Source organism: Ammodytes marinus (assembly GCF_949987685.1).
Source record: "Ammodytes marinus genome assembly, chromosome: 18".
NCBI classification, from domain to species: Eukaryota; Metazoa; Chordata; class Actinopteri; order Uranoscopiformes; family Ammodytidae; genus Ammodytes; species Ammodytes marinus.
This window is the reverse complement of record NC_137222.1, coordinates 15974079-15991179: the sequence shown is the minus strand read 5'-3', so window position 1 is coordinate 15991179 and position 17101 is coordinate 15974079. Positions and strand designations below refer to the sequence as shown.

Sequence of the window (17101 nt, the reverse complement as noted above, 5' to 3'; positions counted from 1 at the left end):
TGAAGAATAGCCCTTTGTCAAAATGATGCATTATTGTAATATGCACTGTGCCTGTAGATCAAAAATACAAATTGCCAACATTAGAAAGAGAAAGGGGCTGGTCAGGATGAAACATGTCAAAGAAAAAAAAAACAGAGAGAGTGATTTTGGAGAAGAAAAGTATGAGGGATGTATACCAACACTGACGTGTGTAAAGCTCATACACAACATCCTCTCTCCCTCTCTTTATTTCCTGTCCACTGTATTGACGGATGACGGCATGCCTGAATGGATGGATGGGGGGAGAGCTGAGGGAGTGAGGGATGACATCAGTGCAGAGTCTGTTTCTGACCAATCCTCTCGCAGACCCCTGGCTCAAGTCTCCGCCCTCCCACACCTCTCCCTTGTTGCTACGGCAGCAGCAGCCCCATCCCGCCAGTTTAGGGGTTGGTAGCAGGGGTGGACTGGCCATCTGGCATACCGGGCATCGTCCCGGTGGGCCGGCAGGCATTTTGGGCCGGGCCGGGTCCATTTATTAAAAAAAAAAAAAAAAAAAAAAAAAAAATTAAAAATCCTTTTTTTTTTTTTTTTTTTTTTTTTTTTATGGACCCTCGGCTGTGTGACTTGGCCGGGCCGAGGGCCCTTCCCTCTCGGGAGTGCCATGGACATATAATTGTGCGTGCAGGCTGTCAACTTCACCTGAAAGTTAAATAAAACTTTGTCCCAGGCCATTACTCATTATGATTGGTTCTAGGCTGGGCCTGGCCCAATCACACACACAGCAGAGGGCCGCCCATTCAGAGGCTGCATTAAATTGTATTATCATGCATTCAACTTCTACTCCGTAATTATGAGCATCTGACGATGGTCAGTTACGTTCAGGGCCGTCGGACTGCGGACAGGCTTGGGGGGCCCAAGGCAGAGGGGGGCTGCACCCAAAAAAATATATATATATTTTTTTTTTTTTTTTTTTTTTTACTGGCTCAATATAGGCCCCTGATCTTTGAAGGCCCAGAAAAACGTTATTTAGGGAAAAAAAATATTTCATGGGCCTTTCATTCGTCAGTACATTTATGTTATTTTTTAAATAACATTGTTCGGGGCTACGAAGATCAGGGGCCTATATTGGGCCATTAAAAAATACAAACAAAGGAAAAAAATTCCCGAAGCTGACTGGATTTTTTAAACATGTACATTTCTTCTTTCTGCTTTTTGGTCATCTGTGTCTATACATTATTCCAGCAAATAATAGCCTACTAAATAGCTTACATAGGAAACAGTTGATTTATCCTTAGTTTTCTCTTCAAAGTGCACCAGATTGATGAATTTTACTTTAACATTTGAAAAAAAATCTTCCGGGGGAGCATTCCCCCGGACCCCCCTAGAAGGTCCAGGGTCCACGACACAGTCTCCCAAATTCCTGTGAGAAACACTGTGTGTGTGCATGATTATTAAGAGTCATTAGACCAGGGGTTGTGTTCAAGTACGCGTAATGATTTGGTCATTCATCAATAGAAACATTGTGTTGTTATCTGGCTCAGAGAGTGACCAGTCACTCATACGTTTTGGACTATAGACAAACATAGCTTTTACATGTTTGTATTGTAAGACTGCCTCTCAGAGGGCCCATCAGGACTTCCTGTATAGGGGCCCAGAATTTGGAGCAACGCCCCTGCCTCCACATATCGTATAAATAATCATGGTGGGCTGCCATGGCCAAAAATGCCAGGGCTGAATTTTTGTCCCAGTCCACCCCTGGTTGGTAGTAATGTGGCCTGGTGTGTGTGTGTGTGTTTATATGGGACACTAGAAGCTGCAATCCAGCAGTTGTGCCCGTCGCTGTCTTCCATCTTCCATCTCACCTTCGTTCACCTCTATGTCTTAACGTTCAAGGTCCTTTCATGTTTGCTGCAATGCCTCTCACAACAGGTCATCTTCATGACACACGACAGCTCATAGTGTCTCAAATCTGACTTTTTGCAATGGAGTCACTTTTATTTACATATGATGAGACAAACTCTCATCCACGGGCGTATGAATACAGGAAAATGTCTAATTAAAGGTCAATTCAAGTGATATCACTTTGGCTTTAGGACTACACATATGTGAACAGAAACCCTGCATGAAAACAAACGTCAACCTTGCATGATGTTGCATTATGGGACATGTAGGATCCAGTGTTTTTGGGGGTTCTCTGTCTTTGCTGCATCAATTATGATTTTTTTTTCATCTGTCTTTTAAGTCCATCAACTTAATGGGTGTGCAGCACTACTGCACATTGATGGAGTATCCCTTTGAAACACAAGGTAAAACAGTATGTCTAAATGTGTTGGAACAACATATTGTCTTGCCATCTTTCTACATGTAATATGTAGGCTATCCTGTGAAAAAGCTATTGCGTCAGTCTTCATAAAAATACCTTTGCACATTTGTATTGTTGCAATGTATAACCACGAGTTGGCTGCCACATTTGCTCTTTTGCTCACTGTTGAGCCCCAGACAGTTTCATATCCATGTCAGACAGAAAACAACAACATTGTCACAAGAATTTCCAGTGAGTCAGATCTGGTTCTTAACAAGCAGCTTCTGATTCTGATCAAATGCTTAAATGTCATTTCAACATGGCTGTCAGATCATGCGTGTACTGCATGAGTAACATCTTGCTTTATTCATTAAAAAATTAATAGATACCTGTAAACAAAATCTGAGAATGACACATTATTACAATGATATTTTTCTTAGCCTATGTGTGTTTATCTGTCTACTTATTTTGCCGTTTGTGTGAGTGTGTCTGTACCCCCCCCCCCCCTTGTCTGCCTCCGTGCTGCTCTCTTTCCTTCTCGTTACCATGGAAATGAGATCAACATGCAAATACCTGAGCATGCCCGCTGAGGCTGTGAGATAGAACATGCAAATTGAGCTTCCGCTTGTAGGAACACACTCACCCATACACACACACACAGATGTATGGTCAGACATATGCACACACAAACGTACGTGTGCGCATATATACGTAAGCACAACCGCCTGCAGTCCAACACATTTCCAAGCATATGTACACAACAAACATACTGGAATTGTTTATAGGTGAAGTAGTAGGCTATAATATTCATTAAAATGCTCATATAAATCAAATATACGATATTCCTAACCAAAGAGTCAAATTAAATGTATTTGAGTTGTGGCATTTCATTTAAATGAAAGTAAAATGGATCAAATTGAATGATTGATATGACCTTAAAGCTGCGTCAGTGGATTTTTGGCCACTAGGCAGCAGAAAAACATCAGAGCAAGCTGACAGATACAACCATGAACCATATGCCTTCTTATTCAGAAACAAACTTTCACACCGAGGGGATACAGTTACAGTAGGCTATTTCTGTCCTAAATGGAAATAGAAGTTCCAGTCCTTTATTAACTGTTCCGTTTGTCTTCAACTACCCATGAAAATGATCATTTAGGCAACTTTTGTTGTTATTGTCCATCTACACAAGTCAGTTTAGCTACATTTCTGTCTGGCTTTTGGTGCTGTGCACATAATAGTAGGCTAGGCTACACAGTGGGTTTATGTCTGTTAATTATGTCAGAAAGCTGAATGTAAAGTTGTTTGCAGTTAGGTTTAGGGTGTATACATTGTATATGCAATATAAAATGCACCGAAGCCTAAGTGTTACACATATCCCCTTTAAAGACATAAATCTAACAAATGTAATGGAGCATATTTGCTATGTTGATAACATATTCCCCAACAAATAAATCAACATCTTTTTAGAAGCCAATTATGTAGGCCTATCAATTTAACTCACATCAACTGACCAGTTTCCTTTCCAGCTTTTTACTACTGCTCATTGAAAATCCACCTTTATTTCATCATTCAAATGTGCTCATGTGCTGCTGGTTACAGCACGGCCAAACCCCACAGCATCATTGAGGGCTAATCTCCATCGCCTGTCGTTTTATTGATGTCCATCTTATTTTTTTTTTCTTTTATGAATGAACGGCAGAGGAGGAAAGGGGACGGGAGGGCAGGACGCTTTGTGATTCGCTTCTGGCGGTTGACGTCACCTCCGCCATGACGCGATGCACTCATACAAAAAAAATAAAGAAAGGAAAACAGTCGATCAACAACCCTGAGAGAAGAAACACTCGGAGACGGAGAGAGAGAGAGAGACAGAGGTGACCGACCGGACTGTAAGCAAAGGGTGGTGCGGTTTTTACAATGCGCGGATAACGAATTCACTGCGAAAGATCCGCGGGCGTCTTCTCCAGTTTTCGGAAAGCCGTGGAGAGGCCACATTAAAATAAACTACGCAGTTTAGGAGATTAGCGACTCCGAAGCCTGTACAACACACGCACACACACCTACGCAGCTTGTGTTGTTGTGACACGACGTGCGAAGCGATGGAGGACCTGGGCGAGATGGACTGCCCGGTGGTGAAGCGCTTTCTCAAAGACGACAGCGGCAAGTGCCTGATGCTGGACTGCCGCTCGTTCCTCGCCTACAACGCGGGCCACATCCGCGGCGCCGTCAACGCCCGCTGCAACACCATCGTGCGCCGCAGGGCCAAGGGCTCCGCGCTGAGTCTGGACCAGATACTGGCCGGGGACGAGGAGGTGAAGGCCCGCCTGCGCTCCGGGATGTACTCCGCCGTGGTTCTCTACGACGAGAGGACGCCCGACGCCGAGACGGTGAAGGAGGACAGCACTCTGACGCTCGTCCTCAACGCGGTCTGCAGGGACTCCCTCGGCACAAATATATACCTGCTCAAAGGTAAGTCATATGCACTTGACTATTGCACTCTCAGTCAGCTGCAGCATGTAGCAACCATAGGCTTAAATAATTACGTGATCAAGAATTTCAGGATTCAGAATTGCGTCGATAGTTCCATGGAAGCATTTGATTTGAGGTTACTGATGACTATTGTTGACCTTAATTGGGCTGTTAAGAGGTAGGCTACGCAAATTATAATAATGTAAAATATAAAATAAAATGGGCCTAGATAGAGTCCCATGATAATGTTATAGTGGTGGACTTGTCACACAAATGTTTATTTTCTTTCTAAAATTTGACCTTTAAATGGGGCAGAAACAACCTATATTTAAAGATGATCATTCTTAAATGAGGATTTATCTTAATAAATATGTTTATTTAATCTTATTAAGGCCTTGATTCAAATCCAAATAAAATCCATTGAAAATAATAATGATTATCCTATTAACAATGTGAATAATGAAAATGTATCACACAATGTCAATATTCCTTAATAGCCTAGTATTAATTGGTAGGCCACCAGCCTATTTTTAAACCAACATAATCAATATTATTTGATTGCATCCATAAAGATACTAATTGCTGTTTTCGTACACGTACACAAGATTAAACTATCTTGTGCTTGCTATATTGTAAAGCACTAACTAGTGTGTTTTATTTATTATTATTATTTACTTTTTTACAATACACACACACACACACACACACACACACACACACACAGGTCCGACTACACACAGACCAATAGCCATGAGCTGAGTGGATGATGAGGTAATGCTTGTTGTGTATACGCCACATCAAACCGGGGGGGATTTACAGCCAGGACACACATGATCCTGTCAGAAAATCAGTCCGATTTTGGATAAATCACCGACGCCAAGCTGTAAATTCTCAAATCAACACCAGACTAAGCCCGAGAGACTATATTTAGACTGCAGGAAATCTAAAAAGCTAAGCTGCTGCAAGCTGTGGCGCATTCTCTTTTTCGCTCGCTCTCTGTGCATCCTAATGACGCAGACGCCTTCAAGCACAGGAGTGTATGTGTATTATATATGTAGCTTATAAAGATGACATTTCCCCAGTTAATCTGATATGATCCCCGAGGTGCAGATAGCAGTGGCTGGTATAGTTGCGGATGTATATGTTTATAATACAAAAGGAAAAGGGATGATGTAATTGTTTTCAAATCCACGGCAATAGACAGAGGACGGAGAAGGTCAAGGGTCAGTTTAATAGACTTAAGTGTCAAGCTCATTGGCAGCAGGGGAGTAAATCCTGCTGCAGGTTGTGCCGGGATGCTAATGTGGCTTGCAATGCGGTTCACATTTAAATAAAATACTTTGGAGGCTGTCTGTCGGCCCTTGTAATTCCTGAATATCTCTATTACTATAGTTTCGTTCCTAATGTGATCATTTAAAGCCTCACATTTGATGCATCATATTAAATCACAATATCTATTTTTTCCCAGGTGGATACGACAGGTTTTTCTCCGAGTACCCAGAGTATTGTTTAAAGACCAAAACCTTACCGTCCCTCACCAGCCAGTCCAGCATCGAGTCTTCATGCTCGTCCTGCGGGACACCACATCATGACCAGGTAAAGCACCCAAAAAACTCAAACCCCCATACACCTTTGCAGCACCTTTTGAAGTACACTTTGAATATCACAGTTAACTTTAGCCAACCTTGTCTTTGTAGGCTGTTAAGAAGGCAACTAATTAATGTTTTCATTCAAAAATCTAAAAAATAATCACAAATGCTCGTAACAAGTTCCAAAAAAGCAATGTCTTAAGTTCGGTGGGTCAAACTAAAAGTTTTCAGTATATATAGGAAACTGAAGAAACATAATGTACTGTTTGTGTGTTGACTAATTAAATAACATTGTCCGTGTGCTATCAAAAATTTGAAGTGATCAATGTCACGTCAGTAAACTAATGGAATTATCGGCTCTTTCAGCTTTTTGTTCCTATTTCAACTTCTGCTTTTTACACATCGACATAGAGAGCTGTGAACACTGGATGTTGTTTTGCCTTGCAACTCAACTGTTGTTCACTGTCCTACATGCATTTGACTGCACGTTGGCAATTTTTATGAAAACCTGGCTTTGTTGTTAAAATAATTGAGTTACTAAATGGTAGGAGGTCACCATTGATTCACCTCTGTGTGACTCATTGGTTGTGTTGGTCAGTGATATGCTGTTTGCAGCCTGCAGATTCCATGCAGTGATCACAGTCACATGTTGTGCGGGGTTTTAATTCCCCCCGGAACGCATGACGCAAAAAACAATCCATCCTCTGTATGTTTTCTAAGACAAATGTAGATAGTCTCAGCAATAGAAATGATGGAATTGCTGGATAGCACTGCTAGCTGGGTTTCACTGGCTGTTTTCCACCCCCCCTCCTCCTCACATTACATCTCTTAGCAGTATTGAGCGTTTCCTGACGCCGTGTCAGTACCGAGGCCGTCAGCGGCAGTGACATAAACAGACCAAGCCCCGGTCAATAAGTCTCACTACCGGTATAGACCGCTGACCTCACTCGCATCCAATGGAAAGGGAAAACAACACTCCCACGCTTACATCATATATTAGAGTACTCTTTGAGATATGTTAACGCTAAAGAAGGCAAGGCAAGTTTATTAATATGGCACAATACAGACACGAGGCAATTCAAAGGGACTTTACACGGGCATACAAATAAATCAATATCAGACATAAGAGATTATAAAGTACAGATAATAATAATAAAAAAAACAAAAAAGTGAAAAACAGGCAGACAAATTGTTAAAAAGATTAAAAGAAATAAGGAAAAAATGGCCCAAAATAGATTAGAAAAAAAGTCAGGATACATGTTTACTCTTTTGTGTAACATGTAATGTGTCCAGTGACTATATTTCCTACAGTACATCAGATAAAACAGCACATGCACAATTACTGTGGAACCCAATCCACTGGTTTGTATTAATCATTACAAAAAATATTGACATTTTTATGTTCCATGAAAACACTTCCTCTTTTCCAGGAAATGTGACAAACCCCTCAGCTCCTCGGTACTGCATGTGCTCTACATGATTTGGCCGCAGCAGCTGCAAATACAGTAAATGTCATAGAGTGGACACATTATTCTCAGAAGAATAGTTTTTTCCCACTAATACACAATAAAGTACAACGTGTCCTCGGCGAAGCACGAGAGAACGGTGGCCGTAAATCAGCCAGATAAACATATTGTGCGAAACTGATGAACCCAACGCATGGTGTAAACATTAGTCAGCTCATCGGACACGCGGCTCCTCACAGTGAGACGTGTCTCCACATGGGGAGGAAATTACTCTGCCTCAGACGGAAACTAACAAACTAAATGGCCCGTATCAAATGACCATGAATTAATCACTCGGATAATAAGTGCCACCCCTCTCCGATGATAAGTGTGCGCAATGTGATTTTGCTGAACATTTAAGCATATGGCTTCTACTGACGTCTTCTGATGTCTTGGCCTCTGCTGATGCACACTGGGTTAGGACAATGCATTCTCTGTTTAATCACGTAAGCTGTTTTTCATTTAAGCAGGCTAAAATTAGGCTCAACATGGCTCCCACTCGTTAGTTTGGGTCAGGTGGTGTGTGTCTCTCGATCAAATGACCCAATTCACTAACTGACTGACTGACTGACTGAATGAATTCATTATGGACACACTTCTTCAGAAGAGAAAAATACGACATTTATTGCTGATTTTATAACTAAATTAATCTGATTAAATCATCATCTTTTCCGTCTTGTCTTTGTGCTGCAGGCTGGCCCAGTGGAGATCCTCCCTTTCCTCTACCTCGGCAGCGCCCTCCACGCCTCAAAGAAAGATGTTCTGGACGGCATAGGGATCTCCGCCTTGCTCAACGTGTCGGCCGACTGTCCCAACCACTTTGAGGGGGTGTACCAGTACAAATGCATTCCAGTTGAGGACAACCACAAAGAGGACATCAGCTGCTGGTTCCTGGAGGCCATTGAGTTCATCGGTAAGGGACTAAGTGTGTGTAATGCTCGTGTGTATGTGTGTGTGTGGCTTTCTTCAGGCTAAAGCTGTTATTTTGGTGGAATGTTTTTTTTTGCTGTTGCAGAATCTGTGAGCCTCAACCTACGTCAAATTTAGATTTTGATATTGCGGACAAGATGGCTGAAACATTTGAAAAATGTCAATTGAAATTCCCTTGAAGGTGATGATATCACATGTCTTATTTTTTTAAATTAAATTAGCAGTATAAAACCCAAAGACATTCAATGTACCAACTTGACAAGACAAGGAAAAGCAGCCATTTGTGTCTGCAGGAACTATCATCAAACCTAAATGTTCGATCAATTACCAAAATAGATCAATATTGAACTTGATGTATTTAATGTTACTAAATATTAAATATATTTTTATATGTGTGCTAAATTGTCATTGTTGGCTTATTTTTTTCTTTCGTTCTTTGCACTTCCTGTTGATGCAGTATCTGCTGCGGTGGCTCATCGCCGCTTGTGCAAACCAAATTGATGACTAACCCAGACAGAGTTTCTTCATTGAAATCTGTCGCAAATATGTATTTCCCATGTAGCCCTATATCACTGGTGTCAGTGAGCTAGATGATGAATCAGTTGTTTTAGATTCATCAGTCAGAGGCAGAAAAATAAAAAAATAAGATAACAATTCAAATGTAATCAAATAAATCCATTGGAGAACTAGAGGATTTATTAGAACATATTCCTGTCAATCATTGCTCTGTAGCATGGTTTCTCATTCGCGTTTGTGTGTATAATACAGGCGTTTGATTTGCTTTTTCTTTCCATATAAGCGCTGGGCGCATACATTGTGTGTCTGTGTATGGTTTCTGTGCTATGAGTGTATGATCGTGATCGTGTACTCGGATGCGTGTGTGTGTGTACGTGGATATGCTGGTATGCGTCATAGTTAGCTTAGCTGCTGTGGGACCAGAGTCTGACTCATCCACTGTTACTGGGTGAACAGACGGCACTGGGTGTTGGTGGTGGTGGAGTTACCTTCTGTCAATCTGTGTGTGTGTGTGTATGTGTGTGAGAGAGAGATGGAGGGATACAAGATGACAGACGTCAGAGAATGCAAAGAATGAGAGAATGGGGGAGATGTTTTTTTAGTAATGAAGTTATTACGCATTTAAGAGAAACGCCAGGTCAAGGAGTGTACCGCATCTGTTTTATATTCAGCAGCAGCATTGGCAGGCAGGGGGGGGGGGGAAATAAGATAAAATGAATCAACATGAAAAAACAAAACAATAAATGAAGTCCCTTCTATTATCTTATTCATATTCCGTGCTTCCAATTTCCTGTAGCCCGACCACACAAGCTCCAGGACATTAACATGACCATGTCCAGCTAATCACTCAAACCGAGGCGGTAGGGGAAATTGAGTTACTGTAGTAAACGCTTTAATCAAACAATTTCCTCAAATCTGGTTATTCACAGTAACAAAGTAATAGCATGCGCGCCCTAACCGACTGAGAGAGGCAGAGACATAAATAGGACAGGGGAGGAAGTGTGAAAAGGGCTGATGACTCAAATTTTTTTTTTTTTTTTTGTGTTTCAGTTCTATTTGATTTGTAGCTTTCTCACTTTGAGGTCGAGTGGCTGTTTGACTGCACGGAGAGTGGGGAAGGAAGAACAGGGTCTAGGAGAGGAAATGAAAAGGGCTTGAGGCAACAACAAAAAAAGTAGAAAGAATTACATATAGCTTGTCAGTTTGTTAAGGTCCTTGTTGTCAGCACACAAATAAAATAAACTGTTTGTGATGAAGAAAGGGATAAACATGTTCTAAACACGCTCTGTTTGGGTTTGCAAACGTGAGAAAACCACTGGTTATTAGCCGTCAACTTCTTACTTTGCATTGAATGCAGTGGAATTTTCTATTGTCTTCGAGTTGTCTCGAAGATATTTGGTGTTATATGGGGCCCTTTGCACTTAAAACAAAACATGATTCATCCCTGAAAGAAATTGAGTCATCTGCAAATCACCATAAGGGAAATGTAACAATGAATCAAAACAGCCATGCTAGTGGCTTTGCATGGCTAACATAATTTTTCTATGCACAGGTCTGACTTTGACTAGATGCTGATGTCAACATGCTAACACGCAGATTTCTTTCTCTCCTCAGATTCTGTCCGGGACTCCAGTGGGCGAGTGCTGGTCCACTGTCAGGCGGGCATCTCGCGCTCGGCCACCATCTGCCTGGCCTACCTGATGAAGAGGAAGCGCGTGCGTCTGGATGAGGCCTTCGAGTTTGTGCGCCGGCGCCGCAGCATCATCTCCCCCAACTTCAGCTTCATGGGCCAGCTGCTGCAGTTTGAGTCTCAGCTGCTGGCCACCTCATGTGCAGCGGAAGCAGCCGCCACAGCCAGCCCGCTGCTAGGACCCAAGTCCAACACAGCCTCCCGGACGGCCACGCCCACCTCCCCCTTCATTTTCAACTTCCCCGTTTCAGTGGTGAACACAGCCTACCTGCACCACAGCCCTCTCACGACCTCACCCGGCTGCTGATGATGGCTAGCCAACAGCAGCCCATCCCTCCCCCAACCTTTAAAAAAAAAACAGACAGGAAAAAAAAAAACGCAAACTGAGCACAGACTGGACTGTCATTGGCTGGAGGAGCTGTCAGTCCTAGGACTTGCAGGATGTTCATGCTTCCAGGGCAGGGAGGTGGAGAAGCTTCACAGTGCCTGATTTGAAACTCAAAGACTGAAAAAAATGAAGACATTTTTAAAGTTCCGTAACCAACGCTCCTTCCATTTTTAAGATTTTTTGAAACTGACCAAAAAACGAAACTGGCTTTCAGAAACTTGTTTAATTTAAAACGAGTTTGGACAGAGTGTCGGACTTTTTTTTTTACTGAAGCTACAACGAAACAACAACACGCACAGAGGCACACACACACTGACACAGAGAGGCATGAGCTGCAGTGAACACACACTCTCTTGCCCTGCCTCTCTCTCACACACACGACTACCAACTGAATAAGCTTAGTGAAGACATGGTCTGTTGCTATGGAGACGACAGGTCTTTAAGGAGAGGAGATGGACACAGGAAGGAAGGAGGAATTCTAAGCACCCGCTCGCTCCCCCTGCGGGTGTCCCTCCTGTCGGCAGACAAAAGAGATGGATGGAAAGAAGAGGGGAGGGGGACGGTGATAGAAAGCAGGAGCCTCTTCAGTGACAGGTGCTTTGCCGGCGATCTGACCGGAGCTTCCTGTCTTTCCTACGTCCTCTTCCTCTCATCTCCTTTTCATCCTTTTATATTCCTTCCCTCCCTCCTTTAACCTCCCCTCTCCTGTTCTCCTCATCTCCTCACTGAAGACGGTAAATGAATAAAATAAGATGCCAAATAAAGGCCAGCCCTCCCCCCCTTCGTAAACGGACTGGGAGACCCCACTGCGGGCCCCTGATACACACTGAAGGAAACCCCCTTCCTCCACGTCACAAAAAAAAACTTGTTTTTTGATTAAAGGGCTGGAAGAAAAACCTGTAAGAGGAGGACGACTGTCCGAACATGATTTTTAATTTTTTTGCTTAGAAAAGGTTGTGTTTCTGTGACATTTTGTTACAACATTGTCTTTTCCTCTGTAGATCAGGGGGCACATTTTGAAACATAATGGCTCCGGGAAGATAGCCACTTATAGGACCATGCTAGCTTTGTATGTTTTAACCCATTATGAATAATTTATTATTTACCTCATCCTTTTTTTCCAAAAACATAACCTAACTTTAAAGACACTGGTTTCAGTCCTTTTTTTAAGGTTAATTTTTATTGGCAAATTTAAATATTCGCTGCTTTTGGCTATTTTGGGACTTTTTTTTTTCAAGTTAATGAGCTAAAATGTGCATCACAAGCAAGGGTTCCTTTAAGATATTTGTGCCTTGTTAAATAAAGGTAAACCATGGATTTAGGCGTTGCAGGATTTGCCAGTGGAGCGAACAAAAACTGTCTGACAAAACTATATATTTATAGTAATTTTCCAATTAATTTACTGAGCTTAGCTTAGTGTTGTTCCTTATGAATGGAACAAAGAAACACAATCACCTATTGATTTCACGTTTTAAATTCATATTGAAAAAAACAAGGAGTGATGGAGAAAAAGAGAAGAGAACTTTTTGACCATAATCCAATGACAGGAAATCGTCCTCTTTTATATTCCAGTTCATTCAGTGTATATCGGAGTCCAACACCACCATAACCATAATAAGGTTTCTCCGTAGCACTAAGTCATGCAATACTGTACTTACAATCCATTCACAGAAAGAAACAATAGCAGTGACTTTATCAGGACTTGACACTGAAGCATCAATCCAATCCTAAATAATATCACAATTTAAGATGGACATTTTGAAACGTTTGCATTGCTTCTGCTTTCAAATCAGGTCAAGCTCTACACTCTGTGCTAGACATCCAAAGGCACAAAGTCCAAACATGGTTGCTTTTATACTTAGGTCCTCATCTACGCACAAAACAAACACACACACACACAGGTTTTTTCAAAGGAAACAAACCTTTCTCTGTTTTTGAAGATTGTCGGCACCTATCTCTGTAGCACTTTGAAGTGATGCAATACTGTATTTATATTTTATGATTGATTGATTTGTACATCATGGTGATGGTAGAGTGACAAGACTTTGCATAAAGACATTTTGTCCATGTAGAGAGAGAAAAGAGAGCCAATCAGTGAAAAACGCAATACTTTGTACACATCTGCGTGGTACCTGTTTGTCTATATGTCCGTCAGTCAGCCGATCTGCCTCTCTGTGTTAGTCCATGTCTCAACTGTCTCGCTCTCTGGTCAATGCTGTTTACCCATCTTGCAATATCAATCCTCCTCTTGGACATTTATATGAAACAAAGACGTTCCCTCAATTTTATTGTGAAATAAATTATCTGTGCATTTATTTATTACTGGAGATCCACTGTTGAATAAAACAATGTTCTTAATTAAGTTGTATGTGCTTCCTTTTGTATGGTGTGAGAAACTCAATTTGATAAATAATACATATTAATATTAATATAAAAAAAAAGATTTCATATGTGTTAACTAGCCTACTGCATTCTGGTTAATGTAAAAATAAACATGCTCAGACGTAGAAGACCACCAGTATATCGATGACATAATAGTGTCAATGCTATAGAGGAGAATTTTTACTGAAGTGCCTCCTAGAAAGAAACCACTTTCCGATCATATAATAACATTTCAAAAATAGATAAATACAGTGATTCAAAATAGTCCAAAGAGGCAAGAAGTCAAAGACAAACCAAGGTAATTAACTGCAGTGTTATGGGTGGACAAAACAAGTGAAGAAGATATTTCAAATGAAAAGGTTTTAGGAAAAATAATAGGTAAATAGTAAAGTCCTAGCCTAGGTAAAGTGTTTGCAAGTTGGTTGTGATTCCATAACTCTGGAGTTTCTTTTTAGCAAGTTTAGCAGTAGGCCTAGTAGCCTAAATGAAAATCAAATTACAAGTGTTGGCTTTCTCTACAGACAAGCGCAGTCATCACTCTTAATTATAGGCTACTTTAAATGATATCAAAAAGTCCTCACAAATGTTTCTGAAAAATGGGAAAAAAATGGTAAATTACAGCATGAGTAGCCTCTTTTGTTAGCGGCCTATTTAATACACCAGTGTGGTAAATCAGGATGGTATTTTTAGAATGTTAGATTGCAGTGCCATCCCGTGGTGAGAACATTCAATTGTCCTCATTCAGACAAAAAACATGAGCCAAGCACCAACCCTGGCATAGACTTTTTATTTCTGTTTAACATTTGCCTATAGTTTAAACAATGTAATTGGAAGGCCTTAGAAACCTATAACGTAGAGTAGGCTACGCCATGTTAGTTGTTTATTTTATTTTGTCTTGTTTTTGTATTCCTTTTGTTAGGTGTTTTTTTGTGTGTGTGTATGTTCTCTAAACAAATCCATAAATACAGTATTTAATATAGCCTAGTAGCCTAGATGTTATCAAGCTTATTTTTTTTTTCATAACGCCGACACAAAAATCACATATCTCCCCTGAAATGTGCCTAATGTCGTGGACCTATAAAGAATTAAAGTGCTCGTTGAAGTCTTTGCTTGATTGCTTTCCGTAAACGGGTGAAAACGCGCCCCTTGCAGGGTAGCGGCCAGTGGTGCAGGTCCATGATAGCGATGTAGATCAGACAGGTGAGGCAGTTTTCTGTTAATTAACAGCCTATAGCTCTAGTTAGGCCTACCATACAATGACTCGCCTGAACTCTAGAGAGGAATATGAAAATAAACTATGAAGGTAAACCGTAACCGTGTGAAGCCAGTCGCACTTTGGCCTCTCTCCAAATAAATGTGGATAATTATGTAGTTTAGCGAGTCTCCCACTGTTGCTCATGGACCTGTTGCTAGTGATAAGCCGGTGTAGCTCTTTCTTTTTATGTCCATGGTGTAGCTAGCTAGTAGCCTAGTGATGGAGAGGCGTGGAGAGGCGACTCGGGGAGGTATTTGGACTTTTAAACTTTTAAAGTAGCCTAGGTCTAGTGCCCACATACGGTTATTACCACTGAGACTACTGTAGTACAATGTAAATTTAAATAAGATTAAGATATATTTTTATTTTCCACTTTGTCATGAAGAAAAATGAGAATTGACTTCGGCGTCCGATAACGTGACTAGGCCTAATTGTTTTTCTTCAAATATCCCACACTGTGTGTGGCTGTGTGCATTAGCCTACTTGATGCCATGTTTGCCTGGACCCAAGAAGCTGTTAATGTTATGGCTGCTGCTGCTGTCACTATTATAAGTCCTGGTGGTGTGTAATTGTCGGCCTTACATATGGATTTGAGTAAAACACTTGTGGAACAAACCATTTGGGTTATTTGTGGATGTCATTCACATAATCACGAGTTTGGGCTCGGGTTACTGCTGGCATTGACATAGGCTACTTATGTAGGCCTACTACGGTTTTTTTTGTGCTACCTAACACATAGGGGTTTTTTTTGTGTTACCTACTACATAGGTTTTTTTTTGTGTTACCTACTACATAGGGTTTTTTTGTGCTACCTAACACATAGGGTTTTATTTTTTTGTGTTACCTACTACATGGTTTTTTTGTGTTACCTACTACATAGGTTTTTTTTGTGCTACCTAACACATAGGTAGCACCAAAAAAACCTGTTAGGTAGTCAAAAAAAAACCTATGTAGTAGGTAACAAAAAAAAACCTATGTAGTAGGTAACACATATCTATGTAGTAGGTATGTAGTAGCTACTACAATTTTGTGTACCTTATTGTAAAGTGTTACCTATAAAAACAAATGTCAACAGTCACCAGACTCGATTGAATTGAAGGAAAAAGTACACAAAAAAGCACAAGACTGGATGGCACCCAGAATGACCAGCTATGCCAAGATTCAAGACTTGGTTATATCCTACTACAAATGGTAAGTTTTAAATATTACAAAATGACTGAGTAAAATACAAATATGGAGAAAAAAAATCATATTTTTCTTTTAATATTTTATTCTTTATTTTTTCAAAAACTATGACTATTCTTAATAAATCCATTAATCATTGTGTAGGAATGTTTTGGAGCCTGTAGGCAACACATGCTGTGAAGATGGGACTATCAAAGCGGCCCTATTGAGGAATGGACTGTTTCAACAGGCCACATGTCAAGTGAACACCATTAGGACAGTGTCAAAGCCTATGGAGGTAAAATTATTCATTTTCAAGATTCATTTGGTAAAAAGTTTGTTTTTACAAATTATAATTTAAACAGTAATTTGCCTTTGAACCTGTCATTGTACTGGAAAATGAGGCTGTCAGGGACTTTTAAAATGTCTGTACCACCTTACAGGATTCATCCTAGCAAAGATTCATCCAGTAGTACCATGCCATACGTGGGCAATCTTTAACGCGCAGGAGCTATACTGTTTATTTATTTTAAAAACAGCTGCAACAGGACTTCCATGGCCTTGGGTGTTACTGATTCCATTTGACGGTAAGTCTCAACGTAACATTTCTATTTCAATAAGTTGTTACATTACATCTGGAGAACTGTCTGACCTAATCCATCACATTTTCTAACTTGTGCCCTAGGAAGTACATTACACTCTCTGTTTGTCTCAGCACCAGCCTATCAACAACCTTCAGCAAAACATCAGCTCTGTGCAGGCACTCTGCTGTAAAGTTTCTGTGCCACATACCGATTTGTTCCAGCAGTGAAGATGTGCTGCCCCACTTGTCCAGGCTCTCAAATTTTCTTTGAAGAGAGCAACTTTCTGGCCATTTAACAACAGGATTATCTATGCCTATTTCTTTATTTCGTAGTACACTCATCAAAATA

General features: G+C 40.8%; 1 protein-coding gene across 1 annotated transcript; it reads left to right on the top strand.

Moving 5' to 3' along the window:
• The first annotated feature begins 4113 nt into the window (after positions 1-4113).
• dusp4 (dual specificity phosphatase 4) lies at positions 4114-13696 on the top strand. The gene is made up of 4 exons (XM_080046670.1): positions 4114-4750; positions 6219-6346; positions 8538-8757; positions 10905-13696. Exons 1-4 carry the CDS (start codon positions 4381-4383, stop codon positions 11285-11287), a joined length of 1101 nt encoding a protein of 366 aa, XP_079902796.1. The 5' UTR covers positions 4114-4380; the 3' UTR covers positions 11288-13696.
• Positions 13697-17101: the final 3405 nt, after the last annotated feature.